Source organism: Hypanus sabinus, chromosome 2 (assembly GCF_030144855.1).
Source record: "Hypanus sabinus isolate sHypSab1 chromosome 2, sHypSab1.hap1, whole genome shotgun sequence".
In the NCBI taxonomy this organism is placed as follows: domain Eukaryota; kingdom Metazoa; phylum Chordata; class Chondrichthyes; order Myliobatiformes; family Dasyatidae; genus Hypanus; species Hypanus sabinus.
The window spans coordinates 175,345,162-175,362,964 of NC_082707.1; the positions used below are offsets into that span (position 1 = coordinate 175,345,162).

Here is a 17,803-nt window from a genome sequence, read left to right on the forward strand (position 1 = left end):
TTACATCACCATTTGAAGAGAATACAGTTTGAACTTGTCGCTCGACACTACCTCCGCCAGGTGCGCACTTACCCCTCCAATACAAAAGCATTTCGACAACTTCATGCAGCGGGGAAAAACGAACCCGCCGCACTGCATTAGATCCCCCACTGCCCACCCCCCCCCCAAAGAAAAAAAGGGGTAAACAAATAAGAATCAGCTCAACCCCCATCTTACAGTGGAAAGGAGAGCAAAGGGGGAGGAGAAGCACGCCAGAGGTGCGAGTTAGTGCAGGAAGAGTTCGATGAAAGAATCGGCAAGCAAACTTGCTGCCGAGAAGTGAACTCGGCTGAAATTCGAGCCGAATGGGAAAGACTCAGGTTTCAAAACAAAGCCAACAGCCCGGCCATGCTGCAAAGCAGCTTCAAAAAACACCAAAAATAACCGGCGTGGACACACACTCGCTGCTTTCTGTCTTTGAGGAAGAAAATCAGAATAACACAGAACAAACGAATGACCTCTTTGTTCTCTCTGCTCTTGTTTTTTTTAAAGCAGAACACTTCCCTCAACAGTTCGTCTGCAGCCCTCCTCTCGAGGCAGCGGTGGCGGCCCCGCGCTGCCCACTGGCCCGCAGGCTGGGCCGGGGATAAAGACTGAGGCAGTGCAGAGGCACCCTGCACACCACCAACAATCTCACGGCGTGATCCCTTGTAACTTTGAGGTAGGAAATAATGGACAAGATAAGCGCCATTTTGTGGCATTTAGGAAGCGCCCCCTGACTGGCAAAAGTTGGGAAAGTTTTGCTGCCTCACCTTTTCGAATGCGTTCCCGACGGGTTTCGGTCCCGCTGGCGCCTGTTTTTGAACCAGTTGCTGACCTGGGTGAGAGAGAGCCCCGTGATCTTTGCTAAGTTGCGCTTCTCCGCCGGCGAAGGGTAGCGATTCTGCTTGTACAGCTCCTTGAGCGCGTTGCGTGACTTCTCCTTGAAGCAATAGACCCTCTCCTCGCCGTCCCATATGGTGCGGGGCAAGGGGAACTTCCTGCGCAGCCTGTACTTGTCCACGGCCCCCAAAGGCCGGCCCCGGACCTTCTCGGCTTCTGTGTACCGGGCTTTGTACCATAGGTCCTGCAGCGAAGTGTGGCACGACGCGTCGAAGTTGTGGCTTTCCAGAATGCTGTAGAGTTCTTTGTATCTGTGCTGGTGGAAGGCCACCAAAGCCCGTGCTTTTAGGATGCTTTCGTTGCCACGTAGCAGATCGCTGGGAGGCAGAGACCACAGAAACTGGGCTAAGCGATCCAGGTTCCCTCCTTGCTGCAGAGCCTCGCACACGCACGCCACTTGCTCCGGCGAGAAAGTCAGAGCGGACGCGGGGTTGCTTAGAAGTTCAACGGGAACCTGCTCGGCAATCTCCGGGCTTGCAGACAGTGCATTTACTTCGGGCTCCAGAGTGGCTGGAGAGCCCAATACATTGATCTTTGGCTGCAGGCTGGCGTTCTCCTCTTTAACCTCAAGTGTGCTGGTGATTTCGCTGGAAGCGGAAGACATGATTCTCCTTTCCCCCCCCCCCCCCACCCTCCCAAGTTACGCCCTAAAGCGCTCTTTTCTCGGCTAAATTTAGCCGATCAGGTTTCCCCCCCATGCAGATGACTATCTCCCAGGATGGATCTGTGTGTTTTCAACGTGACGGCGACCTACTCTGCTGTAGGAGCGGATCGTCCTCTCTACTAGTGATTGGTCAAATTTTCCCGAGGGTGGGTCCAGACGGATTAAGACCTGGTCGTTTCTATGGAAACTGTCAATCAGCTGAAATTAAATTTCCCTGACTTTCTGGGAGAGAAAGTCGTAGCTAATAGGATCTTTCTTTCTCAATAAATCTATGCATACTCAAAATTGTTTTCAATTAAGAAGGATAATAAAATTTTGCTAATGTTACTTATTACATTGTGGACTTTGCGAACTCTCAGCAAATCAAGAGTGTAACTCAGAACGAATGAACTTGTAAATCATATTGGATTGGTAGAACGTATCTTTTTACACTTATAATTATACGTGTAAAAAGTAGTAATGACCCTTTGACAAATTAGTTTACATTGAAAGGGTCCGAGTACTTTTGTGTCAGGTTTTGGGGAGACACTGCAAGTGCTTGGAATCTGGAGCAGGAACACAAACTGCAGGAGGTCGGCAGCCGGTGAAGACGCAGCTGTGGAGCAAGCGGGATTGATCAACGTTTCGGGCGAAGACCTTGAGAATGGTAGATTATTGGTTTTGGATTGCGTCTTTCAGTGGGATAGAACCGAAAACGATTCTTATCAGAACAAAGACAGCAGAAACTGAAGCAAATAGCAAATTCAGCCAACGCGGAAGAGTTGAAATCGATCGATGTACCTGCCACCAGGGATTTAAGTTTTTCTTGGGTAGAGACCATACATTAGACATAGAAGTCTTGCGAGTTTATCTACGACCCTCTTCCGGTTCATTCTTCTTTCGTTGTTTATGTATCTATAAATTCTTACGATTTCCTTTCATATTCGTTGATATTCTAATCTTATATTCCCCGTCTTGTTTTCCGTCGTGATCTCTTGTTCAAGCCCACCTTGAAATCTTTCATGTATAAGTTTCGGGTAAGGATTTCCCCCCCGATTTATTTTTAACCTCGATTTGTTATTCATCTCGGTTAGCTATTTTTCAGTTGGGAATTACTTTTCATGAAAGCTGTTAGTCTTCTATTGAGACATGGTGTGTTGTTGTACTACCTTGAGAATATTTTTGTCCTTTTATCTTTGTTAGGACACTGGCCCTTTGTTGGTTTTTATCCAGTCATTTCTTTGGTCCATACTAAAGAGTGAGCAAGTTGAGACGCTTTGAAAGTAGAACAAAACAAGCCGAGATCTTTAATCTATTACCTTAAAGCAGCTTTATATCTTATTTCATTCCTCTTCCAGCCACTTTATTCCTCTTCCAGCTGCCATTATGAATGATTGTATTTTTAAACTCATTATGAAAGATGCTTAGTGGCCACTTTATTAGGCACAACTGTACACCTGCTGGTTAATACAAACATTTAATCAGTCAATCTTGGGGCAGCAGCTCAATGAATAAAAGCATGTAAACATTGCCATGAGGTTCAGTTGTTCAGATCAAACATCAAAATGGGGAAGAAATGTGATCTAAGTGCCCTGGATCATGGAATGAATGATGGGGTGGTTTGAGTATCTCAGGAACTGCTGTTTTCCTGGGATTTTCAGTCTCTAGAGTTTACAGAGAATTATGCCAAAAATTCCAGTGAGTGGTGGTTCTGTGGATGAAGATTCCTTGTTAGTGACAGAAGTCAGAGGAGAATGACAAGATTGGTTCGAGCTGGCAGTGGCAACTCTCACTCTACCAGATTCAAAATAGTTTGTCATACAAATAAATGATTTGGACTTAGAAATCAGAAGTACACTGTCAAAAGTTGCAGATATGAGGGACATGATTAACTATTTGGACATGTAGACAAAATGTAAGGACACATAGACAAGCTTATAACATCAGAGATCCAAGAGTGACTGCAGATGCTGATCTGGAGCAACACATACAAAATCAGGAGGAACTCAGCAGGTCAGGCAGCATCTATGACCAGTCGATGTTTTGGACCAAGATCCTACATCAGAACTGGTACGGAAGAGAGCAGTATCTACAACAAAAGAAGGGGGGTAGGGAGGGTGAGGAGCATGTGCTGGCAGATGATAGGTGAATCCAGGTAAGGAGAAAGTGAAAACAGGATGGTGGGGGGGGGGGGCGGAGAATTGAACGATTTAAGAAATTGGGGCATGATAGGTGGAAGAGGCTGAAGGAGAAAGAATCTGATAGGAGAGGACATTAGATAAGAAAGGAGGCAGGGAACCATAGGGAAGAAGGTGAAGGTTATGAGGTTGAGGAAGGGGAAGGTGAAGGCATCAGGAAGCCATTGGGATAAGGAAAAACAAAAACAGTTAGAGAAAAGTTAGAAGAACTTTTTTCATAAAAGTTAAAAGAAGTTAGACAAATCTACTTTGATGCCATCACGTTTGAGGCTATCAAGACAGAGGCTCCTCCAATCTGTGCCTGGCCTCAACAAGGACTAGCAGAAGTCATGGACGGACATGTCAATGTGGGATAGGAAAGTTAGATTAAAATGGATGGCCACTGAGATATCCCAGCTGTCATGGCAGATAGAGAAATCTCCCTACCAGAGTTGTATCTGCCAGATGCAGATGAGACCAAATGGGAAAGACTGGATACAATGAATGATATTGATGGATTCACCTGTGAAATGTTGCCTCACCTGGAGGTACTTTTTAGCACCTTGATTGGTGGTGAGGGAGGAGGTGTAGGGGCAGATGAATGGTAGGATAAAAGATAAATGAAGTTTACTAGAGTAAAGTAAGGTGTAGTTCACGTTGATGGGCAGGAAAGGAGACCTCTAGTATCTTGGGTAGATTAAAAATTAAATTGAATAGAGGAGAAAAAGATCTGGGGAATTAACACATGCAAACCATAAGAGCAAATGACATAGCTGCAGAATTAGGCCATTCAGCCCATCATGGATGATATATTGCTCTCAACCCCATTCTCTTGCCTTCTCCACATAACCTTTGATGCCCTTACTTACAAAGAACCTATCAAACTCCACTGTAACTATGTTCAATGATGGTCTTCACAGCTGTCTGTGGCAAGGAATTCTACAGATTCACCACTCCCTGGCTAAAGAAATTTCTCCTCTAACAAGATGTCATTCTATTTTGAGGCTGTGTCCTGAGGTCCGAGACCTCCACCCCCCACCCCCTCCACTCTATCTAGGACTTTCAATATTCGATAGGTTTCAATCAGACATGGCAGATGACAAATGCAAAATAAAAACACAGATTAATTTCAATTGAAAGTACAGCTATTTTAAAATCATGTAGAAATTGGTGGAATTTTATGTGTAGTAGTGGTTTCCACTCAACAGAAAGGAGATTGAAGCACTGAACAGAGTGCTGATTAAAATAACGTGCACAATCTTTACCAGGCTTGAAAGGATACAACTGTCAGCAATGAATGAATGGGGTAGGACTCGTATCTCTGGAAAATGAAAGAGCTAGAGAAATCTTTAATCTATTGGAGTCTTGGTAATGTTTAATCGAGTGAATGCAGAGGAAACATCTCCATTTGTGGGTGAGTCTAGAACAAAGCAGTGTAAATATGAAAAGCCACTAATAGATCAAATAAATAATTTAGGCTGAGCTTTTTAGCACAAAGTGATGAGAATATGGAAGTTGCCAGTAGATGGATACTTGAAGGTGAGGCATACAGAAAGTTCCTGATTCCATTAGTAAGCCAAACAGCTGATCTGTTATCAGTGGAGCCTCAAGGTACAATAAACTTGTTTGGTTAGTATATGAATTATCAAATTTGCATTGAGATTGGTTTAATTCTGAAGGTCTAACAGCTCACTGATTCCAAAGAGACTTTGCTTATCTCTTTTCCAAAGGAGAGCATCAAAGTTGTAAAAAGGCAACTGAGAGGCAAGGATTGAGCCCCCCTTCCCGACCCTTGGTGGGTAGTATAACTAAGAGTAACACATACAAAATGCTGGAGGAACTCAGTAGGAAGCATCTATGGAAAGGAATAATCGTCTACATTTTGGGCAGAGGCCCTTCATTAAGACTGGAAAGGAAGGGAGAAGAAGCTGGAATAAGAAGGTGGGAGGAGGGCAAAGAGTACAAGTTAAAAGGTGATAGGTGAAACCAGGTGTGTGGGGGATGAGGCAAAAAGCTGCGAGGTGATAGGCAGCAAAGGCAAATGACTGAAGAAGAAATCTGACAGGAAAGGAGAGTGGACTATATGTGTAAGGGAAGGAGGAAAGGCACCAGGAGGTGATAGGCAGGTGAGGAGAACAGAAGAGGTAAGAGAGGAGCCAGAGTGTGGAATGGAAGAAGAGGGAAGAGGGAGGGGGAAAACTACTGGAAGTTTGAGAAATTGATATTCAAGCCATCAGGTTGGAGTCTACCCAGAGGAAATATGAGGTGCTGCTCTTCCAACCTCAAAGGGACCTCAATGTGACAATAGAGGAAACCATGGACTGATATTTTGGAATGAGAATGGGGATTAGTATTAAAATAAATGGCCACTGTGAAATTCTGCTTGTTGTGGATGGAGCAAAGGTGCTCAATAAAGTGGTCCCCAATCTACGTTGGGTCTCACCAATGTAGAGGAAGCCAAATCGGGAGCACTGGATGCAGCAGATGCCCCCAACAGATTTGCAGATGAAGTGCTACCTCACCTGGAAGGACTGTTTTGAGCCCTGAATGGAGGTGAGGGAGGGGGTGTAGCAATTCTTCTCTTTACAGGGAGAAATGCCGGGAGGGAGATCAGTAGGGTTAAATGGACAAGGGAATCATGGAGAGCTAAGATTTCCTGCATATGTCCGAGGTTTATTAGCCCACTCAAAACTCATTACCTCACATTTTATTTTCAGGATTAAACTCCACCATTTTTCTGCTCAAATTACTAGCCCATTAGTATCAGAATCAGAATCCTTTATTATCACCAGGTATGAGGACACATACAGGGAATTTGATGCCGGTTTCCCTGAGCTCTCTCTGTACAGAATTAAAAGCAAACAAAAACAATAGTGCAAATAATCAAAAACTATATACAATGAGGTCCACCTCATTGAATGTACAGGTGGACTTGATTTATAATAGACTAAAATTCAAGTGTTCATAAGACTGATGGCATACGGAAAGAAACTGTTCTTGTACCTATTTGTCCTGGCATACAGTGATCGAAAGCACCTACCAGAAGGAAGGGGTTGGAACAGGTGATGTCCAGGGTGTGTCGGGTCTACAATAATGCTGCTTGCTTGCTTCCTTCCTGACTCTAGATGCATATAAGTCCTGGATCGAGGGTAGCTTCACACCAATAATCCTTTCCGGAGCACTGACGGTTCTTTGTTCTGACGGCAAAGATTGCCCTCCTCACTATCAACTACATCATCAGTTTTTGGATCATCTGTGAACAATTGTCCCATTGCAATTTGCACTGAAAGTTCAAGTTGAACAAGAATGAAGTCGGTGAGGTGACACATTTTGGAAAAAATGCCGAGGAGTTATTAAATGCATTCATTATAGTGGTACCTCAGGCAGGTGTCACCTCTGCTTCTGCAGGTATTATAAGGTGTTGCTTAGCAGAGTAGTAATGGCACTTTGCCTACATTTCAAGATTTGTATGCTGAACAATTAGGAGCAAAAGTCTCCACTCTCTCTAAGGCATTGTTTACTTTATCCCAAATCAACACACAATACTCTTAATTGTTACAAACTGGGGAAAAAACACACCACATTCTGCAGCATGGTGGCACAACAGTCTTTGTTGCTGCCTCCTGGTTTGAGATACATGAGTTTTATCCTGATTTCCAGTGTTGTTATAGCAGAGAACAGAGCAGCACAGAATCAGCTGTTCAGACTGCTATGTCTGTGCTGAAAATAATGTCAATTCTCTTCTACCCCCATATGATCAATAATCTCCCATTCTCTGCATTTTATATGGCTATATAAAACTTTCTTAAAAACCACTGTCATATCTGCTTCCCCCACTTCCACTGGTAGCCTATTCCTGGCCACCTACCACTCTCTGTATAAAGAAAACTTAGTTCTCTCACGCCTTCTAGTTCTAATTCTCCTGCTCTGGAGAAATGGTTCTGAGCATCTATACCTTCATAATTTCATAAAGTTCAAAGTAAATTTATTATCAATGGACAATGTCACCATATACAACCCTGAGATTCATTTTCTTGCAGGTATACATCACTCAGTAAATCCAAGAACCATAATAGACTCAATGAAAGACTGCAACCAATGTGCAAAAGACAACAAACTGTGCAAGTAATAAATAAATAATAAATACTTATAGAATTAGGTAGGTAAATAAGTATTGAGAACATGAAATGAAGAGTTCTTGATAGTGAGTTCAAAGGTGGGAATAGTTCAGTGATGGGGCAAATGAAATTGAGTGAAGTTAACACACTGGTTCAAGACCCTGATGGTCAAGGGGTAATACCTGTTCCTGAACCTTGAAGTGTGATTCCAGAATCTTCTGTATCTTCTTTCTGATATCAGCAGCGAGAAGTGACCATGAGCTGGTTAGTGGGGTCCCTGATGAAGAACACTGCTTTCCTGCAACAGTCCCTGTAAACCTCTATAAGGTCACCACTCCATCTCCAAAGTTCCACTGAAGATGAATCCAGCCTATCCGATCTCTCTTTATAACTATAGTCCTCCATTTCAAGCAACATCCTAGTGAATCTATTCTGCACTGTCTTTATTGCCTCAACCCTTGAAGACAAGCATATCAAGTGCCTTTTTTTACCACCTATCCAACTTTGCCCACATTTGAAGGGAGATATGGTCTTGTACTCTAGGTCTCTTTGCACATCAATGCTCCTCAGGTCCCTATTATTTAATCTATATGTCCTACCAGGATTTGACTTCCCAAAGTGCACATTCTGTTTGTTAGGTGAATCTGCTGTCTAATTTGCCCCAGTGTAGCTGGGTGGTTGCAGAGAATTTAATATGGGAATGAGATTGGTGGGGTTACTCTAGAGCAGAGGTTTCCAACCTAGGATTCACGGACCCTTTGCTTAATAGTATTAGAACATAGAACACAGAAGAGAACAACATGATAGCAGGCCGTTCAGCATATTAAAAACACCCAAATGCTACACCATATTCATATCCCTCCATCTTCCTTACCTCCATGTGCCTATCCAAATGTCTCTTAAAAGCCTCTAATATATTTGCCTCTACAACCATACCAGGTAGTGCATTCCAGGCATCCATGACTCTCTAAATATCCTCCTTGAACTTACTTCCTCTCAACTTCAATCCCTGGCCTCTGGGTATTAGACATTTCAACCCTGGGAAACAGATACTCCCCGTCTACTCTATCTATGCCTCTCATAATCTTGTAAACCTCTATCAGATCTGCCCTTAGCCTTGAGTACTTCAGAGAAAACAAACCAAGTTTATCGAGCCTCTCATGGTAGCACATGTTCCCTAAACCAGGCAGCATCCTAGTAAACCTCTTCTGCACCCTCTCCAAAGCCTCAACATCCTTCCTATAGTGGGCCAACGAGGATTGTACACAATACTCCAGATGTGGCCTAACCAGACTTTTATAAAGTTGCATCATGGCCTCCTGACTTTTGAACTCAATGCACCGACTAATAAAAGCAAACATTTATTGACCTGTGTAGCCACTTTCAAGGAGCTAAGAAATTGGATCTCAAGATCTTTCTGCTCAGCAACACTTGCTCTTTATACTATACTGTCTGCCCTAATGAGATGCAACCTGTAACATTTATGTGGGTTAAACTCCATCTGCCAGTTCTCTACTCATATCTGCAACTGATCTATACCGTGCTGTATTCTTTGCCAATCTTCTACACTATCCACAATGTCACCAATCTTGGTATCATCTGCAAATTTACTAACCCACCCATTTACATTTTCATCCAAGTCATTTATATACATTACAAACAGCAGAGCTCCCAGCACAGATCCTTGCTGAACTCCACTAGTTACAGGCCTCCAACTCGAATAAGTCCCATCAACCACTATCTTCTCTCTTCTATGCATAAGCAAGTTCAGAATCCAGACAGCCAATTTGTCACAGTTCCCATGCACCTTAATCATCTGGATTAGCCTCCCATGAGGGACTTTATCAAATGCCTTACTGTAATCCATGTAGACAACATCCACTGCCCTACCCTCATCAATCTCTCTTGTTACCTTGTCAAAAAGCTCAATCAAGTCAGTAAGGCATGAACTGTTAAACACAAAGACATGCTGGTTCTCCCTAATTAGGCCATGGGTTTCCAAATGCACATATATTCTATTCATAAGAATTTTCTCTAGCAATTTCTTTACAACTGATGTATGACTCTCTGGTCTATAGGTCCCAGGATTTTCTCTTGATCTCTTCTCAAATAGAGACTAAACATTAGCCACTTGCCTGTCCTCCAGGAACTTGCCTGTGACTAGAGAAGACACAAAGATACTAGTCAAGGGCCCAGCAATCTTATCTCTTGACTCTTTCAATAACCTGGGGTAAATCTCATCAGGTCCTTGGGGCTTATCTACCTTAGTATTCATTAGGAGGCCCAACACTTCCTCCTGCTTGACCTCTAAATGTTCCAACATTTTTATACACTCACCAGCAGTAATCTCCTGGTCCTCCATGCCCTCTCCCTTGGTAAATACTGAAGCAAACTACGCATTAAGTACCTCACTCACATTTTCTGCATCCAAACAAATGTTCCCCCCTTTATCCTTGAGTGGTCCCACCCTCTCCCTAGTTATCCTTGTCTCTTGATGTATGTATAGAATGCTTTGGAATTCAACTTAATCCCAAGGCATTCTATTGCATGAAAAAGGTTGGGAATCCCTGCTCTAGAGTCTGGCATATATTTGATGGGCCAAATGGACTATTTCTATATTGCAACAAAACATAGAGTTTGATATTTCTTAATATTCAGGTACCGTGCTACTGAATGTGATTAAATATTATCACCTTCAGTAGACGTCAATTGATAATATTTAGTATGATGTCTAATATTACCTGTGCGTTCAGAGTGACATTTTACTTCCAATAGTGATGGAGCAAGAAGCTATAAATCATTTAAAACATGTTTAGAAAACTGCACATGTAAAGGATTGCATCGATATTATGTAAATTGTGTTTTAACAAGATCATAATTTGTAAAGATAATGATTTATGAATGGTGTTTATTGCTTAGTAAATGTTATTGAGATATGCATGACATGAGTCAGAATTAATTACTTGATAGTAAAATATTACCCATGTACTGTGTATTTTAAATTGTTCTGCATGTATTAGTATTTTTCGATTTTGATTTTGATTTTTTCTGAACTGAACTGATTTCACCCAAGGATGAGGTAGATTCTCAGGGTTGTGCCTGTAATGCTACAAACCAATTATGCCCCTTGGAATGGATGTTGATCATTCCAAGGGGCATAAGTTCATATTCATCGTTGTTTTACAGGTGCTGGTTTGCTGTGCAATGAGAACATGATCTACTGTTGAGTGATTCATGTCATTAGCATGCTGTGAAAGGCGTTTGTATGAATGCAGGAAAATCACCAAGCCAGTCTGAACAATGTTGATCTGACAAATTGGACATCAACAAAATATCTAATCTAATATATTCTTATCATAACACTCAAAATGTAGTTGCAGAATGAAGTCCTCCTTTATATACAACTTATTTGATTTATTTAAATGAAACATCATTTCTTTGTAATTTGTTGGAACTGGTTTGTAGGGCTCTTGGTTTTTTAGAATGACTTTGTACTTCAGACTTCAATATCGTTTCTGAAAATCACAGGAAGATGTGGTAGAAGAAAGATTAAAAAAAAACTTTAGCTAAAGACTTTTGCTGCATGATATAAAGGCACTAGTTAACATTTTTCATGTTCCAATCCTAATTGGGGCAATAAAGAGAAGGTTTGCCTTCAAGGGCTTCTTTGGGAAAAGGGCTCTGTTCATTGTGAATGTTTTGGGTGCAGTTATATGCATCTTTTATTTTGCTCCTCTCCACACCTTGTGATGCATCGGGTGGCAACCCTGTCGTTTCTTTAGCATTTGTCTGGTTTTTTTGTGAGGCTGATTTGCTAGCTCGGCACTCAATCCAGCACAGGTGGAAAGAGTTCAAGGAGCTGGCCGGATTTGAACCTGGGACTGTTCATCTCAAAGTCTGGTGCAGATGCCACTGCACCACCAGCCAGCCATATATACATCTTAGTAAAGGTTGATGCTTGATGCCTATTGGCTTCTTTTACCTTCTCAAATACAAGCACAGAATAGGGCTAAAGGTGTCAGGAGTTTTAACAATAATTCACACTTTGGAACATCCTGCTACTTTCAGGAAATCTTAGTCTTTTGCTCCATGAGTGTGAGATTCATTTTCTTCTCCCTCAGAGGACAGCAGCATATAACATTTGCAAAAATCATGGACTTCATGATGGTGGAAGGTGCTAATATGAAGGCTATTTGTTTCTTCCTTTGAAGTTTACAGTTTTATTTGTTTTACAAATTCAAATCTCTGTTTTGATGAGATGTTAATTATCTGCAAAGAAATGATTCTTGTCAATTAGATTCTGCCTGACTTAAATCCTGAGTTTTCATAATTTTCTCTTTTATATCAGATTTCCACCATCCAAAATGTGTTTCGCAAAGAAAAATCCAGACCTCCGACATTCAAAAATGAAGAAATTGCAGAAAAACATCACACTGTCCCAAAGTGCTTTGCTGGTGAAACTAGGTACTTTTGAAATGTTGCCATTGTTTTCATTTATGAAACGTTTGAAAAATTAAAATTATGGCATTGGTATCACAAACATCCTTTCTTCCACATTTTTTGTTGTCATAAGCCATCTAATTAGGACACATTTCTAATAAATTGTTAGAAAATTGTCTATATTTAAGAACCAGAATCAATATAATATGTGCTTTTTTGCACACTATTTATAGAAATTACAAACCTTTTTTTTGGAAAATGCTTAAATTTTAAATATGAGAAAGTCTGCAGGTGCTGGAAATCCAGAGCATCACACACAAAGTGCTGGAGGAACTCAGCAGGTCAGGTGACACCTAAGGAAAGGAATAGATAGCAGACGCTTAACTTTGCTTCAAGAAATTAAAAATCATCTTGTAAAGAAGAGAAGTGCTGTGCATGTATAACGCTGTTCAAGATTCAGTCACTTGCTGAAGTGGGTGTAACAGTGTAATATCTTAACTAGTAAAGTAATTTCAAGTCAGCAAATCTACAGCACATTACAGGCCCCTTGGCCCACAATGTTGTGCTGACCATGACCTACTCTAGAAACTGCCTAGAATTTCCCGACTGCATAGCATCCTATTTTTCTAGGCTCTATGTACCTATCTAAGAGTCTCTTAAAAGACCCTACTGTATCCACCTCTGCCACTGTTAGCAGTACATTCCACGCACCCACCACTCCCTGTGTGAGAAATTTACCCCTGACATCCCCCTTGTACCTACTGTTAAGCATCTTAAAGCCTTAGATGCAGGAGATCTTCACGCATTTTCATTTTTGCTCCTGGATGTTATTGAGGACACGTCAGTAAAAGGCCTGTGAAGCTCAAATACTTAGGATTTTTTTCTTCTTAATTAAGCTGTAGAAACAAAACACAATGTGAATGAGGCATATTATAAATTAGATCCAGTAGGTATCTGGAAGCAAAGTGAGATTGTACTAGTCTAAGTACATTGACAGATGGGAAAAACGTATGATTCCTTTCAATGTATAATTAGCTACCACAGTTTGAATTAACAATATCAAAGAAATAAACTGTATCCGTCATCCACATTGTATGTTCAAGTCACAGCTGCCATAAAATGAAATGGCATTTGACAATTCCCAGGCAATTGTTCTGTAGCACATACCATTTGGAAGATCAAAAGTTTGTACAAGAGCAAACCCAAATCAATCAAAATCAACTGACAGCAATCTTAGTAATAGGCTATTTCAGATTAATCTTTAGTGATAGCTAGGGATGTTTGAAACTAAAGAATAAACATTGATAAGCTCCAATGCAGTTGGGCTAATCCTTATTTTTCTTACTGAGAAAGCTAGAATATTTAGGACTGATTTACTTATTTAGCATTACAAAATGGAGTAGGCCCTTCCAGTCCTTTGAGCCACACCGCCCCAGCAGGCCCACAACCCCGATTAACCCTAACCCACTCATGGGACAATTCACAATGACCACTTACTCTGCCTGATACATCTTTGGACGGTGGGAGGAAATCGGAGTAGATGGGGGAAAACAGATGAATTACACAAGAAGGGCACGCAGAGCCTCCTGACAGAACAATGCCAGAGTTGAACTCTGAACTCTGAACTCCAGAATGCCCTGAGCCTTACTAGCAACACACTATCCGCAATGCTACCGTGGCACTTGTGTTTAAGTTGTTTAATCTTGGTTAATTAATTGAATTAATCTGTGGTTAAAGACTAATCCTGTCCCATTTACTTTTTAAAACAGAAATGGAAACAAAGTAATGTTGGAGCACGTTTTTTTTTTTTTACCTAGTGTGGGCAAATACTTAAAGGAATGTCAAACTAAAGGCTGCTGGAAAGGTATATCAGATTGACCAGCACATGAATGGGAAAGCTGGATTAACATTTCTCATCCTCATCCAGACTCCTCAGAACTTGAGTTCCACTTGTTATATTGTTAGATTTCAATGGCCGGTTAACCTGCTGTTTACTTGTCTTTCATTTCGGATTTTTAATGTTTCTATATTTTTTATCTGAGAAAAGGAGGGTAAGTATAAAATGATTATTTCTGTTCAGTGGTTATCAGTTCATCCTAAGTGACAGAAATCAAGTCTGGCAGTTGTTTTAGCTGAGCTGTGTAAAAGAAACAAATGCTGCCTACTTTGTGTGAAGAGAAAACAACTCTGTACCTCCTTTTTTGTCAGTTGTAAGGTGAATCTAGCGGTTTCCAGGTGGATATGCTTTCTTATGTACACTAAGTATGACAAGTTAGTTTGATTTTAGGTTTGATTCTTGACCTGTATGCAGTTACCTGAGATTTGCCACATTGATAACATTATGGGCATAGGTCTCATAGTTCTAGGCCAAAGAATAAAAAACTGCTGGAAACTGCTCTTGATTGTCATTAAACCAACTCAGCATGCAGGTCAAATATTTTGATGACAGTGAGATTTTACCTGGCAATCTGAGGTTCACACTTGGAGACATAAGAGACACTGCCATTGCTGGAATTCTGGAACATTGGACCTTTCTGTGCTTGACAAAATCAATTGTCCATTTCCCTACATAGATGCTGCCTCGCCTGTTGAATTCCTCTAGTATCTTGCGTGTGAGGCGCACATTTGGACGAGGTTTTGAGCAGCACAAATGGGATATTTCGGCCATAATGGAACGGTGGAGAAGACTCAATGGGCTGAATGACCTAAATCTGCTCCTATGTCTTATGGTCTTATGACATGGCAAAACTGTCAAAGAAAGGAAATGTGAAGAGAGCAGAATCAGAAGGAGAATAATGTTGGACAGAATAAGGAAGTGAAGATAATGAAATAACTAAAACTGAAATTCCTGCTGCACTATAACAAGCACAAGTACATACAAGTTCAAGAGACAAAAAGACAGGAACTATTATTCCCAGATTTCAAAATAATATGTACTCTTTGACTTAGAGATGCAAAAACAAATTGCTATATTAGGCAGAAAGAAAATTACTGAACTCCCTGCTGCCACCCAGTTTATAATATATGAGGCACCAGTAGTGTTACTCTGTTTACTTTTTAACTTGTGTTGCAAATGCCTTATTATTTGTTGATTTACTAGTGATAATATTATTCAATTTGATATGTGTGTGAATTATATATACTGCATTGTGAGCCTTGATCAGGAGGAAAACTATTTCGTTTGAACATACATAAGTGTATGGTTGCATGATGATGAACTTGAAAATGTCGGTAATGTTGAAAATAACAATGACATTAATTTGCAAATTCAAATTAAAATAAATCAAAGTAATATTCAAATTTAAAAAAAATATGATCTACATCAGTGGCATAATGGTTATTGTGATGGCACAATGGTTAATTTACCTTCTTGTAATCCAGAGACTGGTCTGACTGTCCACAGTTCATATCCTACCACAGGAGCTGTCAAATTTAAATTTAGTGAAGAACAGCAGCTTCTAACAGACTGTGTTAGGGAGATGGAGCTGGAACCGGATGAATTCAGGATCACTTAGGAGGCTGAGCGGTTGGTAGACAGAATATACAGGGAGGTAGTTACACCCAAGTTGCAGAACACAGGTAACTGGCTGGCCATCAGGAGGGAGAAAGAGGATAGGCAGCCAGTGCCATTTAGTTTTGAATACTGCTGGGTGGGGTTGTATGATCTAACAGAGGAATGTCACAGCAGTTGGGTCTCTGGCACTAAGTCCAGCTCTGGGGCTCGAAAGGCAAGGGGAGAAGAAGAGAGTTGTAGTGATAGGGGATTCATTGGTTAGGGAAACAGAAGGAAGTTTCTGTGGATGAGAAAAGATTCCCGGATGGTATGTTGCCTTCAGGGTTCTAGGGTTGTGGACAACTTGGATCGAGTCAATGGCATTCTTAAGTGGAGGGTGAACGGTTAGAAGTCATTGTCTATGTCAGTACCAATTACATGGATAATAGGGGTCCTGCAAAGTGAGTTCAGGGAGTGAGGTTCTAAGTTAAAGGACAGGACCTCCAGGGTTGAGAACTCAGGATTGCTATGTGTACCATTAGCTAGGAAGATCTTACAGTTTAACATGTGGCTAAGGGGATGGTGCAGGAGAGAGGGCTGCAGTATTTTGATGATTGGACTCACTTCCAGGCAAGGTGGGATATGTAGAGAAGAGACAGTTTGCACCTGAACTGGAAAGGAAGAAATATCCTAGTGGGAAGATTTGTTACTGCTGCATAGAGGGGGATGGGAACCAGAATGCCAGAACAGATTGTGGAATAGTTGTGGAGAAAGACATTATTAAGCGTACATACAATGTTGGAAATCAGTAGGTTCAGCTTGGTGAGACTAATGATCAGAGCTGTGTATTTCAATGCAAGGAGTATTGTAGGAAAGATGATGAGCTTAGGCCATGGGTCAGCAAGTGGAATTATGACATTGTAGCCAATAGTGAGATTTGATTGCAGGAAGGGCAGGACGGACACCTCAATGTTCAAGGATTCTGTTGTTTTAGATGAGATAGAGCAGTAGAGACTAGAGGGGAAACAGTGGCATTACTAGTCAGGGAAAATGTCATGGCAGAGCTCAGACAAGGCAGACTGGGGAGCTTGTCTAGTGAGCCTTTATGGGTAGAACTTGTTGTGTTCAATATTGAGGGATAGTGCAGAGGAATAATAAAGGTATGACCACATTAATAGGATTATATAATAGACCACCCAACATTTTGTGGGATTTAGAGAAGCAAATTTGTAGAGAGATTGCAGACAGTAGCAAGAAACACAAGTTTGTGATGGTAGGTGATTGTAATTTTTCACTTATTGACTGGGACTCCCATACTATAAAAGGGCTGGATGGGAAAGAGTTTGTCAAATGTGTTTAGGAAAGTTTCCTTCATCAGTACATTGAAGTCCCAACTTATAGATGGTGTGATACTAAATCTCTTATTAGGCAGTGAGACAGGGCAGGTGAAAAAAGTTTGAATAGAGGAACACTTTTCATCTAGTGATCATAATGGTTTTAGTTTCCAAGTAATTATGGAAAAGGATAGGTCTGGTCCTTGGGCTGAGATTCTAAATTGGAGAAAGAAAAGATGTGGCAAGTGTGGATTGGGACAGGTTGTTCTCTGTACTTGATAAGTGGGAGGCCTTCAAAAGTGAATGTTTGAGACATACAAAGATTGTCTGTTCCTGTCAGAATAAAAGGGCATAGATAAGAGATTTTGGGAACCTTGGTTTTCAAGAGATACTGAGGCCTTGGTTAAGAAAATGAAGGAGGTGCATTGCAGGTATAGACAGGTAGGGATAAATGGGGTGCTTATAGAGTATAAGAAATTCAAGGGAACACTGAAGTGAGAAATTGGGGGGGGGGGCTAAAAAAGGCTTAAGATTGTTCTCAACGACACACACAAAATGCTGGTGGAACACAGCAGGCCAGGCAGCATCTATAGGGAGAAGTGCTGTCGACGTTTCGGGCCAAGACCCTTCGTCAGGACTAACCGAAAGGAAAGATAGTAAGAGATTTGAAAGTAGGA

The 17,803-nt window shown here is 41.3% G+C and overlaps 1 protein-coding gene and 1 long non-coding RNA gene across 6 annotated transcripts in view; one reads left to right on the forward strand and one right to left on the reverse strand.

The window, feature by feature from the left end:
* The window catches only part of six4a (SIX homeobox 4a), a 54,528-nt gene extending 52,807 nt beyond the window's left edge, over positions 1-1,721 (reverse strand). For 2 of the 3 annotated variants that reach the window (XM_059959894.1, XM_059959900.1), the window contains exon 1: positions 792-1,721. In XM_059959894.1, the coding sequence (XP_059815877.1) occupies positions 792-1,525 (734 nt within the window). In that variant the 5' untranslated portion in view covers positions 1,526-1,721. The remainder of the gene's footprint in view (positions 1-791) is intronic. The other variant, XM_059959888.1, reaches the window with a different exon arrangement.
* On the forward strand, positions 17-17,603 carry LOC132387583 (uncharacterized). 3 transcript variants are annotated; one of them, XR_009509947.1, is made up of 3 exons: positions 17-60; positions 535-700; positions 12,208-12,428. It is a non-coding gene; the product is annotated as an uncharacterized LOC132387583 (long non-coding RNA). The 3 variants fall into 3 exon arrangements; XR_009509942.1 differs by lacking the exon at positions 17-60 and adding an exon at positions 14,069-17,603 and having other exon boundaries at positions 189-700; positions 12,208-12,323; XR_009509945.1 differs by lacking the exon at positions 17-60 and adding an exon at positions 14,873-17,603 and having other exon boundaries at positions 191-700; positions 12,208-12,323.
* The last annotated feature ends 200 nt before the right edge of the window (positions 17,604-17,803 follow it).